Here is a 13,422-nt window from a genome sequence, read left to right as displayed (position 1 = left end):
CGCGTGGAGGTTCTCATTTAATCACTTCATGTTTCTCTCTTAGGGTTTCATCCTGACCACATATTTAAAGTAATTATATTCAAATTAATTTCAAGTAGAAAAAACACTATTAGGGCCCCAGGAAATCACAGGGTCTTTGCCCCAGGCAATTGCAGTGTCATTGCAGTGTAGGCTTACTACCAGTCTGTATTTGGTCAAATGTGGTGTCAACGTGATGCAATACTCTTTTCAACCTGAGTTTACGGTGGCGCTGTGGGGAATGGTTCCACGGAAGAGGATGCGTCTTTGCTGACGGCTCTATTAGCTAGCTAACTAATACCAACAACATTGAACAGTGTTGAGAAATCACGACTCACTTATGTCGTATGTGCAGAACAAATGTTCCAAGCTTGTCATACATTCGTTTTTTTATTGCCTGCCCTCAAGACGCTAGCCTCAAGCCTGTAAGTTAAACGTTATTCCGCATTTGTTTATTTTTGTGACTGCACAGTCAGCACTAGTCAGTCAGGACTAGTACCAAAGATATTTATAAGCTTTCTGTCTGGGCTAGTACTAGTAGCAAGCTAACGTTAGCATACCGGCTTGACAATGTATTTCTGTTGGTGGTGTATTTTGCTGCATCTGTTACTGTCTGGCCCAAAACGAAATAATATTCAGCTTCGTTTCGGGAAGCTCGTGACTTCAGATGGAACGCTAGCTAGCTGCTATTTTTCAGGGCTAGCTTGGTAGTTAGCATGTTAGTATGAATGGAAAATGGGAGCCACACTTTTTTTCCTGTGGTTAATCTGTAAAATGAAGTAATGACCTACTAACCCGTCGCCAAGTTAATGGTTCTGACTAGGTGGAATACAGCTACGAACGTATCAGGCTATGATAATTTACTTAGCAGGTTAGGTAAATTAACAGCAGACTGAGGCTAAGAAAAGAGTTAGGGTTAGCTAAATTGCTCTCTTAACCTGCTACGAAAAGTTACTTCCGCTCTTAGCTGTACTCAATCGACTCACTACACAGGCTAATTGCGCATAGCCCATAGAGAACAATAGTAATGGATTTTTTTTGTAGGCACTAACTCCGCCATGTTTTTGGGGGATAAACGTCGGTAATAAGGCATGTTGTAAACACAGGTTTAGGAGATATTATCAATAAATCCATTCCAATAAGATCTGTTGGACAAAAGTTTGGATGTTGCCACACACATACCTACTTGTTAACAAAATTAAGGAAGTTTCTTTTAAAAGTATTCATAAATATTATCCTGCTAACCACTATATGAACAAGTTTAAGGCAAACATCAACTCAAATTGTTCCTTTTGTAATGACCACCCAGAAACAGTGTTGCATCTTTTTTGGCATTGCATTCATGTAAGGAAACTGGCAAGACATCAGTAGATTTATAATTGAACACATTTATGAAGATCTTACACTATTGTGAAGAGATGTACTGCTTGGATTCTTTACCTACGATAGAAATAAGCTGAAACATTTTTATGTAATTACTTTTATTATTCTTTTGGCCAAATTTCATATTCACAAATGTAAATTTACAAACAAAACACATTTTCTTACCTTACAAAAATAAACTGCATTTTAAGACAATTAAATACTCTACTAACAAAAGCTGTTAGAATTATAATTCTATGTATGTCCCTTAAGGTCCTTGTGTAATGCGATATTGTACCCCCTAGACCAATTGTCCATTGTATATATTATTTATATATATACTTGTGTTCCCACATGTACTTCCTGTATTGATATGTTGTTAATTTTTTTTAAAGTCTTAGGAGATCTTAGACCTTTTGTTCTTTGAGATAATCTTCAGTTTGTCACTTTTTGTGAATGTTGAAGAATTTATATATATATATATATATATATATATATATATTTGAACCTTTATTTAACTAGGCAAGTCAGTTAAGAACAAAATCTTATTTACATTGATGGCCTAACCCGGCCAGACTCGGGCGACGCTCAGCCAATTGTACGCCGCTCTATGGGACTCCCAATCATGGCCAGTTGTGATGCACCTCTCGAGAGGTGTTTGTTGATGTGTGGCTTGATTGAACCATATTATGCAGGAAATGTGCAGTAATTGGTTGAAATTTCAAGCCCTCTTTTCTTAATTTTTTTCCTGGATGGACTGGCTATTGAACATTCTGCACTGTTTTGAATGTGTTGTCCAGTACCTACCCCATCATGTAATGTAGCAAATGTTGAAATGAACTGAACACAGCCCTGGAGTGTATTCATTAGTCGGACACTGTTGCAAAACGTTTCACACCATTGCAAAACTTTTTGCGGCAGAAACGGTTTACTCCACGTAGAGTATTGGACAAATTCATGTAGGTCCCTCCCCTTTTTAGTTCCATTTGCTTCTATTTGTGTACTTTTCACATTGCTTGGTCTCAGTGAATACACCCCTGATCTAGGCTAAACTCATTTTAGTTAGAAATTACCTGTATGATATATGAATCTTCTGATAAGCTTGTTGCATTTTCAACTTAATTGTAAACTGATATAATCGTTGTTTGTATTACCTCTTTTACCAGTTGCTATACAGAGAGATTTGTGATGTAGCAACCAGTAAGTGGGAGCTGGCAACAATCGAACCATGGAAGATGATTCCCCAACCCTGAAACCCAGGCGCATCCAGAACCAGAATGTAGTCCATCGACTGGAGCGGCGGCGGATCTTCTCTGGACGGGCTGGAGCCCACTGGTACCGCGTGCGCTGCTTCCACCAGAACCTTTTCCCCAACTTCACTGTGGTCAACGTAGAGAAGCCTCCCTGCTTCCTCCGCAAGTTCTCCCCAGATGGACGCTGCTTCATAGCCTTCTCCTCTGACCAGACCTCCCTGGAGATCTATGAGTACCAGGGCTGCCAGGCGGCTGAGGATCTGCTGCTGGGGCAGGATGGGGAGACCCTGGCCAATGGCAATGACCAACGCTCCCTCAACATCCGCGGCCGCCTCTTTGAACGCTTTTTTTCATTACTGCACGTCACTAATGTGGCCTCCAATGGAGAGCACCTGAACCGAGAGTGCAGCCTATTCACTGATGACTGTCGCTATGTGATCGTGGGCTCAGCGGTCTATGTGCCCGAGGAGCCCTCTCCACACTTCTTTGAGGTGTACCGCAACAATGAGTCTGTGACTCCCAACCCCCGCTCTCCGCTGGAGGACTACTCACTGCACATCATTGACCTGCACACTGGCAGGCTCTGTGACACCAGGTCCTTCAAGTGTGACAAGATCATCCTTTCGCATAACCAGGGACTCTACCTCTACCGTAACATACTGGCTGTTCTTTCTGTTCAGCAGCAGACAATCCATGTCTTTCAGGTATATATCTCATCCTGCATCACCCTCTGAACCCTATGCCTACCTGGAAGTAAGATTATCGAATGTAATTAACGTTTTTACAAACATTTTGCATTCATCCGGTAGGTGACATCAGAGGGGACGTTCCTGGACGTGCGAACCATTGGTCGGTTCTGCTACGAAGACGACCTCCTCACTCTGTCTGCGGTGTATACTGAGGCCCGGGCCGAGGGCCAGCCAGGCTTCTCCCGCCTCTACAAGGAGAAGACCATCAACTCCCTGAAGCACAGACTACTGGTCTACCTGTGGAGACGGGCTGAGCAGGACGGCAGCGCCACCGCCAAGCGACGCTTCTTCCAGTTCTTTGACCAGCTGAGACAGCTGAGGATGTGGAAGATGCAGCTACTAGATGAGCACCACCTCTTCATCAAATATACCAGTGAGGACGTGGTCACCCTGCGAGTCACTGACCCCTCTCAGGTACACTTACCCCCTCTTCCCTAATTAAGTTTCTGTAATAAGGCCTGGTTGGTGTGGAAATCATACAAGTGTGCACTTCTGAAAGTGCTATCTGTAAATCCAATCTGCAGTTGATTAGATCCTGTTATTTGATTTTGTTTTTCTGTACTCTACATAAAGGGACTGGGGAATTAATACTGTAGATTCAGGCTCATTTCAGCTTATTGCTCAGAAAACTTCTGTTATGAAAAATTGAAATTGATTTTGTCTCAAACATTAACTATAGGCCTATTTCATATGATTGTTTGCTGCTGTGGCATTAGTGCATATCGTCTTTATTTCTAACTTCATATCTGTCTGCTCTTCTCTCAGCCCTCGTTCTTTGTAGTGTACAACATGGTGAGCACAGAGGTAATGGCAGTCTTTGAGAACACCTCTGACAAACTCCTGGAGCTGTTTGAGAACTTCTGTGACCTGTTCCGGAACGCCACGCTCCACAGTGAAGCTGTTCAGTTCCCCTGCTCTGCCTCCAGCAACAACTTTGCACGGCAGGTCCAGAGAAGGTATTGGTGACTGGGGGGAAGGCCCACCGCAGGGCTACCATGAAAATAAATCCATACAGTGTGGCCCAGTCCAAAGGCCAATAAATTGAACCAATTTACAGAAATTAGACTCTTAAAACAGTGTTTAGTAGAGTTCTGAGAATTTCACAGTATTCCTTAGAATTTTCCAGTTAAGTGATTCAGAAATCTTTCTGCTTATGCTCCTTCCTCGTCAGGTTCAAAGACACCATAGTGAATGCAAAGTATGGCGGTCACACTGAGGCTGTGAGGAGGCTGCTGGGACAGCTGCCCATTAGTGCTCAGTCCTACAGCAGCAGCCCCTACCTCGATCTTTCTCTCTTCAGCTACGACGACAAGTGGGTGTCTGTGATGGAACGGCCCAAAACATGTGGAGACCACCCCATCAGGTAACATTGACTAGATAATGCTGATTTCTAATGTTTTTCTGTAGGTCACAACAAACATTTTTGCTTTAAGTAAAAATTACATGTAATTAATAATCAATCATTCATACCATAAAACTTCAATTAATAAAGGGGTGCTATTTGCTTCAACTGTGGAGCTGCCCTGAAGTCTGTTAGAGACATCAATCATTCAGAGTGAGATAGAGATTCTGTTAGATTCCACCGGAGCATGAATGCATCATTCAAATTTTCTTGACCAGGTGTTTATTATAGAGACCTCCATTTATTAGCTAAAATGTGTAAATGATGCCTGGCCATTATAAAAGGCAGGGACTTGTTGGAGACTGTTTAATCAACATTTTATGGTAACTGTAAGCTCTCTTGTTTTTGAAACGATTACATTTATTGTTAGGAAATGAAACTACAATAACTAATAACGTTATAGGACAACCATTTGGATGTTACTGTGTGTTCCTAGATACCCTCTTTCATTTCAAACTTGCATTTGAAAAGACTGACTGTTTTTCTTGTTAACTGCAGGTTTTACGCTCGGGACTCTGGCTTGCTGAAGTTCAAGATCCAGGCAGGCCTCCTGGGCCGGCCCATTAACCATGCCGTCCGGCGGCTGGTGGCCTTCACATTCCACCCCTTTGAGCCGTTCGCCATCTCAGTACAGAGGACCAACGCTGAGTATGTGGTGAATTTCCACATGCGTCATGTCTGTGTATGAGAGGAAAGCAGTGGACTAGACCTGGAGAACTTGGCATTGTACTGTGTAGAGCAAAAAGCAGTCACTCTGCCTTTTTTCTCCCCCTAGTGTGAGGAACAAAATAAGACTGGACTGTGGGCAGAACCACTTGAAGTTGAAATTGGGAGCTTGGGGATGGGGGATGGATTCCTTGCAGGGACCAAAGATGTTTTTGGCTGGCTCTCAAAATGTACTTTTTTGGTCACATTTTATTCTATGTATTTTTATTTAACCTTTTTACATTTGTTTTATATTTCAATAAAATGATTTAAATATTGATTGTGATTCTTTATTATGAATATTTTACTAGAATAATGACTATCTGTAATATGCTTTGCTTAGTGGACTTAGTTATTAAAACCTGATTGGTCTAAAGCGTCTTTAACATGAGCAAAAAGGGGACAATGTAATTTATTTTCCTCTTTTCCAATTTAACAAATTATCTACTATATGTTGCTAACCTAGCTCATACTGTGTTAGAAATGAAATACATTATGTGGGTAAGTTATAAAGGAAATTACCATTAATGTTATTTGAAAATACCGATTCCTTGTTGACCCGATCACCGAAAACACTAAAGAATATCTGAGCACTGCTGTCTGTGGGATTATCTTAATTATCAATACTTTGTTTTGACAAGTCAAGTATGAAGAATTTCACAAGGACGTTACTACTGTAATGTACTCATAGCTGTAGCCATATTTTGGAATACATGATTGTTTAATGTTATTTACAGTTGAGCAGATGTTGTTATTATCAAGAACAAATTCAAATTGTAGGTACAGTTTTTGTGCTGCTTTATTTCAGGTTGCTGTCAGCACCATTTGGAGTGTACATCCATGCTAGTAATTACTCCAACTTATGAATTTGACCTAATATATCTTGCTTGCATTACTGATAAAAAAATAATAATAATCTGAGGTGGATGCATTTTTGGGATTATCCACTGCATGAGCCTCTGCCTGCAGGAAATGTGGAGTGAAAAGTCTCAGCTGAGGAGTGGAACGAGAAGTGTGGTCCAACTGGAGCTTTCTGTGGGTGTGTGAGTGGGAAGATGTATGTGTACATCACCTTTCTCATTTAACTCAGACATAATGATACTGCAGCAAAACGGGACCAAAAAGACAAAGGAATGAAGAAAAAAATGCTATGGCGATCATGTTTTCACAGTGCAATCAGCTCAGTTTTGAAAAAATAGGAAGTCAAATTTGCAGGGCATTTCCCTCATTTTATGATGATTTTATCTAGCTCATTTATCTACATTCAGGTTCATAATTATTAGCACCCTTGATAAAGATGAGCAAAAAATACTATAAAATAATTACAAATACTGAACTATATGGTATGCTCTAAACAATTAGGAAATTATATTTTATACTATTACAATTGCCCAGAGAACGATAGGTGTAACAAGTAATCTCTAAAAGATAGGTGTGTTAATCATTTTGACCCCTGTTTTCAAGCACCCTCCCGTTGAGACTTTTTCTAACATGTTTTATAAGATTGGAGAACACGTTGGGAGGGATCTTAGACCATTCCTCCACACAGAACCTTGATATCTTTCGCCTGCTCTCATAGACTACCCTTTTCAATTCAAACCCCAGCTTTTCAATGGGGTTCAATTCCAGAGACTGAGATGAGCATTGCAAAATGTTGAGCTTGTGGCCAATTAAGCATTTCTTAGTGGATTTTATATTTATTACTTGTTAAACTAAATCTATTTCTCAATTTTCTTAGTAGAAAATATCTAATTGTCAAAACATTTTTAGCATGCAATATATACTGAACAAAAATATAAACTCAACATGTAAAGTGTTGGTCCCATATTTCATAAGCTGAAATAAATGATCCCAGAAATGTTCCATACACAGAAAAAGCTTATTTCTCTCAAATGCTTTGCACATATTTGTTTAGATGCCTGTTAGTGAGAATTTCTCCTTAGCCAAGATAATCCATCCACCTGACATGAACTGTAATTCAGTAAAATCGTTGAAATTGTTGCATGTTGCATTTATATTTTTGTTCAGTTTAGCTCAGTATTTGTATTATTTCGTTTTTTTTATCAAAGGTGCCAATAATTATGGACCAACTGTAAATCAGAAGGTTACTCTTCTACAACAGATTTATAAGTGAAGGGAAATAGATGACGTTCATGTCAACCAACATTCATAAGATGTTTAACGTACTATCCTCTTTTAAGCGCCTCTCAAGGTTAAATGCCTCTGTGTTCTGTGCCCATCTGTAGACTCAATGGAATAAAGCAAAGTGTGGTAACAGGCTTTATCACAAAAGACAAAGGCGTGTCATACCAGCTAAACAATCTATTACTGCAAAGATTTGAAAATCCATTTCAGCTTGATTCAGGGCTGAAATACTTAGGCATATGTGTCCCATCTGAATAACAGATAACAGTTAGGTGAGTTCTACAGTAGGCTTTGAACACTTGGGAAACTAAAGTTGGGAAATGTATAGCATGGTGCTGATATGCATTTTTTCTTCGTATCTGTGTCCATTCCTCAGTAAGAAATCAATCCTGAAACGTATCTTACTGTATTAACCAAATGTTAGAATAAATGTATGAGTAATAACTGCTACCCAGCTAGTTGCCTGTCACCCTGCTCTGCAGTAATCTCCAATCAGATAGTGGGAGTAAGTCCAGGGCAGCTGGACAAAGGGCCAAGCGTAGTGATATCCTGCCGGCCCCCATCAGAGGCCCAGCTCTCTGGGGTTAACTTGTGAACAGACAGCAGGTGCTGTGGGATTAAGTGTTCACCCTGCCTCTGGTTACAGGCTAATTGAACACATTCAAACACCTGCTTGACAGCTATGGGAGGATTCTGCTGCTGTGATGGGAATGGGGAATAGGAGGAGGTGGTGGTGGTGATGAGAGGTTAGGTAGGGGTTCCAGCAGTTAGTTGATTAATTTGTAATATTTTCTGATGTAGGATGAATTAAATCTCTTGTAGATCTCATTATGTCTCAGAGAAATGTGAAATCTAGCATGTGAGTGAGTGACAGAGCATACGGTAGCTTGTCTTTACACTTCTTTGCATTATTGAAAGTATACCCACCCTTTTTGACTTGTAGTTCACTTCACTGATGCTGATGTACTGTATCTTTCAATGAAAATTTGGTTCATGATCCTCATAAATGAAGTTTGTTCACCTTATTGGAAATGGATTTACTCATTTGCACGAAAGGATCACAGTAATGTATGAACAATAGGAGGAGATGATCTCAGTGACAAACACATGTATTATGTTCTACTTCTAATGTATTGTAGGTATTTTTGGTGTTACTGGCACACATGAAATAAAGGTGGTCTTGTACAAATGCATGAACATTAATGTCCATAAAATATGTTTTCTTGGTCAATGTCAGACGCCTCATGTTAATTTGATGTATGTTTAGTCACAATGTATGATCGGGCAAAGGCCTCATGTGGAATATGTGTCTTCTGTAGCACAGCTAAGGAGCCAGCAGATGAGCGCTCCGCTGTTGGCCTGACCTTGGTTGCTATGGCTACGAGGTGCATAGAGTGTTATAGCCACTGTCTGCCTGGTAACCCAGTCCCTGCTAATTGCTGTTGTCTTGGCAACGCAGCAACCAATGTAATCCTAGGAAAGGGCAACAATCATAAATGTATAAATGTATCTGCTGCTTGCTTGTCATGTCTACGAGACATGCAGGATGATGCCATTCTTAGGTTTATGACTAGAGCATCAGACCATTGATATTAGATCCTCCCAGTTTAGACCCAGTACTACATAAGCTATCTGTGCCTGCCACTGCCACTTGTTCAATAGACTTCAAATATGAACCGGAAAGGGCCTGTTTTAGCAGGGTCATTTTCGTACTGTAATTTAATACAGTGGAAGCATGCTGCCCTGATTTTCTCCAGTGACACATAGCTCAGTTAAGCATCAGTTAAAGAAGAGCTGTAGAGAAAGTGACTTGAGATTGTCTGTTTCTAATCAACAACCTTGGTTCAATTTCTTCATTATTATCTTCTCAAATGTACAACCCTTCAAGAAAGTGTTTTCTAAAATGCAAGGCCATTATTTATTGGGTGGATATGGAATTATACTTGAGGCCTGATTACCAACAACGACGAGACCGACTACAGGGTGGAGGTGAGAGCCCTGGCAGAGTGGTGTCAGGAAAGTAACCTCTTTCTCAACGCCAATAAAACAAAGGAGCTAATCTTGGACTATAGGAGACAGCAGAGAGAACACACCCCCATCCACATCAATATGGCCACAGTGGGGAGCTTCAAGTTCCTCCACATGCACATCACTGAGGACCTGAAATGGTCCCTCCACATCAACACTGTGGTGAACAAGGTGCAACAACGCCTCTTCAACCTCAAGAGGTTCACGGATGGTCAGTCCTAAGACCCTCACAAATGTATACAGATGCACCATAGAGAGCATTCTGTTGGGCTGCATCACCGCCTGGTACGACAACTGCACTGCCGTACATACACTGCCACCCGCAACCGCAGGGCTCTCCAGAGGGTGGTGTGGTCAGGCCAACACATACACCGCCTGCCACTCAGGACATCTAAAGCATCCGGTGTCACAGGAAGGCCAAGACCTCAGCCACCCGAGCCACGGCCTGTTAACCCCACTACCATCTAGCAGGAGGAGACAGTACAGGTGCATCAAAGTTGGGACCGAGAGACTGAAAAACAGCTTCCATCTCAAGGCCATCAGACTGTTAAGCAGTCATTGCTAGCTGGCCTCCACCCAGTACCCTGCCCTGCACCTTAGAGACTGCTGACCAATGCACATATGTGTAACCTTCATTTAACTAGACAAGTCAGTTAAGAACAAATTCTTATTTACAATGACGGCCTACAGCCAGCCAAACCCGGATGACACTGGGCCAATTGTGTGCCGACCTATGGGACTCCCAATCATGGCCGGTTGTGATACAGCCTGGATTCTAACCAGGGTGTCTGTAGTTACGCGTCCAACACTGAGATGCAGTGCCTTAGACCGCTGCTCCACTCGGGAGCCTGAGTCATTGAACACTGGTCAAAATGGTTGCATAATGTCTATTGTTCTGAAATCGATTCTGTAGTTAGAAACAAATAAGATTACCATTGCTGCAACATTATTCTGTTGAATTGTCATTTAAATTAGCAGTTGCTACATACATTGTACCCATTGATTCTTGAATAATATAATTTATAAATGCCTCATGAGCTTAGTTCAACTGTCACACCCCATCAGATCCCCAAATATAAGCTTGTTTTACTCCCATGTTTGTAAACAAAGAAAATGTACGCAAACACCATGTAGCCTCAAACATGGTTAAAACTATGATTTGGATTTCATGGATGGTCAGTCCTTGCATCCATAGTTCTGCTTATGAATTTGAGAGTGGTTACATTTCTCCAGTCCCAAACAAGATTCTCTGGTCTGATGAAACCAAGATTGAACTCTTTGGCCTGAATTCCAAGCGTCACGTCTGGAAGAAATCTGTTACCATCCCTACGGTGAAGCATGGTGGTGGCAGCATCATGCTGTGGCGATGTTTTTCAGCAGCAGGGACTGGGAGACTAGTTAGGATCGAGGGAAAGATGAACGGAGCAAAGTACAGAGAGATCCTTAATGAAAACCTGCTCCAGAGCGCTCAGGACCTCAGAATGGGTTGAAGGTTCACCTTCCAACAGGACAACCACCCATAGCACACAGCCAAGACAACACAGGAGTGGCTTCGGGACAAGTCTCTGAATGTCCTTGAGTGGCACAGCCAGAGCCTAGACTTGAACCTGATTGAACATTTCTGGAGAGACCTGAAAATAGCTGTGCAGCAACGCTCCTCAACCAACCTGACAGAGCTCGAGAGGATCTGCAGATAAGAATGGGAGGAACTCCACAAATACAGGTGTGCAAGCTTGTAGCATCATAACCAAGAAGACTTGAGGCTATAATCGCTGCCAAAGGTGCTTGAACAAGCACTGAGTAATGGGTCTGAATACTTATGTAAATGTTATATTTCATTTGATTATCATTTTTGCAAAAATTTCTAAAAACCTGTTTTTGCTTTGTCATTATGGGGTATTGTGTATATCTATGAGGGAAAAAAACAATTGAATCAATTTTAGAATAAGGCTGTTACCTAACAAAATGTGAAAAAAGTGAAGGGGTCTGAATACTTTCCGAAGGCATTGTATATTGTACATACTGTCTATTCACACAACATTTTTATATTCCGGACATTGTTCGATTTGGTATTGCTTGTTCTGATACTTCTTAATTTCCTGTTTCTTCTTATTTTTGATTTTATTATTATTGGGATTATTTGGGGATTATACAACGGGTGGGTCTAATCCTGAATGTTGATTGGTTAAAATCACATTCCAGACGGTGTTATTCCACAAATTACCACTGGAAAAATGTATGATGTTAAGATGCCTATTTACTCTGTTCCATCTGACTGCACAATCCACTGTTTTATCAGCCCAGCCAGGCAATTTATAAACTTGATCTCCAATATAGAAAGCATCTAGACATTATCTCATTATCTCTTTTAGACTAACAGATAATTTTCAGCAGAGCAGATTTCAACAGTATATAAACCTTGCCATCTGTCCCTCCGGCATTTGCAACATTGTTTCAATATTCAAATTCGATCTCCAGTTGTCCCATTGTAATGAACGTGTCGGGAGTCAGGACGAGACAGACAGGCAGGCAGCTTTTCTCAGCCAGTCAAAATCATGAATCAAGTGGCACAATTCTTTGGGATGTATACAAAGGTAAAACAAAATGAAGTGCAGCTAGTTTGCAGTCTTTCCAGCTTCAGCTTGAAGTAGCTAGCACTTCTGAACAACAGTGTCCTGACGAAAGAGCACATTTTCAATGCCATGCGAAATCGCGCTTCATTAGCTCATTGTTATGGTTGCGTCCAAATAAATGTCACTAGAAAACAGCTTAAACTAATGCAAATACAGCTACTGTTGTTATTCTGGCTGCAATGTTTGACATGACTGTAAATTAGACGTGGTTGGCTAGTTAGCAAGCAAGGGATAAGAACGTTACCAGCCAGTATTGCAATGTAACATAGATACAGAAAATAAAGACTGGGTCTCGTCTCTGGCAACCGAACTGAAGGAACGAACAACCAGCTGGCTTGGGTAGCAACCCTAGATTTGTGTTGGGACTATATCTTGTGGAAGGATGAAACTAATAAATTAATAAAAAGTAACATTTTTAATGAAAATATGGCCATCATTATTTGAATATGTTGGTAACCTGTTGTATAAAAGTGATAATGCCCTTGAAGACAGTGTTTGGAGGATATATTGGCCCTCAACTTCGTCTTGAGCCTAACAACACCCATTATCACTTCATTATTTGCATATTAGTACTGTACTGTTAGACGTTTACTGCACTGCTGGAGCGAGAAACACAAGCATTTCACTACACCTGCTTTAAAGTCTGCTAATCTGTGTACGAGACAAATAAACTTTGATTTGATTTAGATACTGTCTGTCTGAGGTGAGACCTGAGTAGGCGAAGGATGGAATGTGTTGAGACTGCCTGCTGCTCTGTCATTACAAAGACAATACCTCATTACAGCCATAAGGTCTGGCAAGACACAGGTGCAGACACAGAGGCTGGATGGAGTGACTGAGGGAGGAGAAAGTCATGTCATTACTTACCTAAATGAACTGCACTGATACAGTCAATGTACTAGTACAGAATGTCACATAATTGTCTAAATGTTTGGTTTGTTATAACTAGGCTATTTGTAGTTGTATTTATTATGGATCCCCATTAGTTCCTGCCAAGGCAGCAGCTACTCTTCCTGGGGTCCAAACACACCAAGGCACATCACACACACACAAAAAAAACAGTACATCATATAACATTACTACACCACTACATATCTACAACATAAAATGTACACTATCACCATAGA

At 41.0% G+C, this 13,422-nt stretch overlaps 1 protein-coding gene across 1 annotated transcript; it reads left to right on the top strand.

Moving 5' to 3' along the window:
* The first annotated feature begins 224 nt into the window (after positions 1-224).
* LOC110510928 (DET1 homolog) lies at positions 225-5,769 on the top strand. The gene is made up of 6 exons (XM_021592107.3): positions 225-443; positions 2,547-3,337; positions 3,443-3,796; positions 4,148-4,338; positions 4,554-4,745; positions 5,283-5,769. The coding sequence occupies exons 2-6, from the start codon at positions 2,609-2,611 to the stop codon at positions 5,470-5,472; spliced, it is 1,656 nt and encodes a 551-aa protein (XP_021447782.1). The 5' UTR covers positions 225-443; positions 2,547-2,608; the 3' UTR covers positions 5,473-5,769.
* The last annotated feature ends 7,653 nt before the right edge of the window (positions 5,770-13,422 follow it).

The sequence above is a fragment of the Oncorhynchus mykiss genome, chromosome 1, assembly GCF_057628025.1.
Source record: "Oncorhynchus mykiss isolate SJ-2025 chromosome 1, ASM5762802v1, whole genome shotgun sequence".
Taxonomy (NCBI): domain Eukaryota; kingdom Metazoa; phylum Chordata; class Actinopteri; order Salmoniformes; family Salmonidae; genus Oncorhynchus; species Oncorhynchus mykiss.
This window is presented reverse-complemented; position numbering and strand designations above follow the sequence as displayed.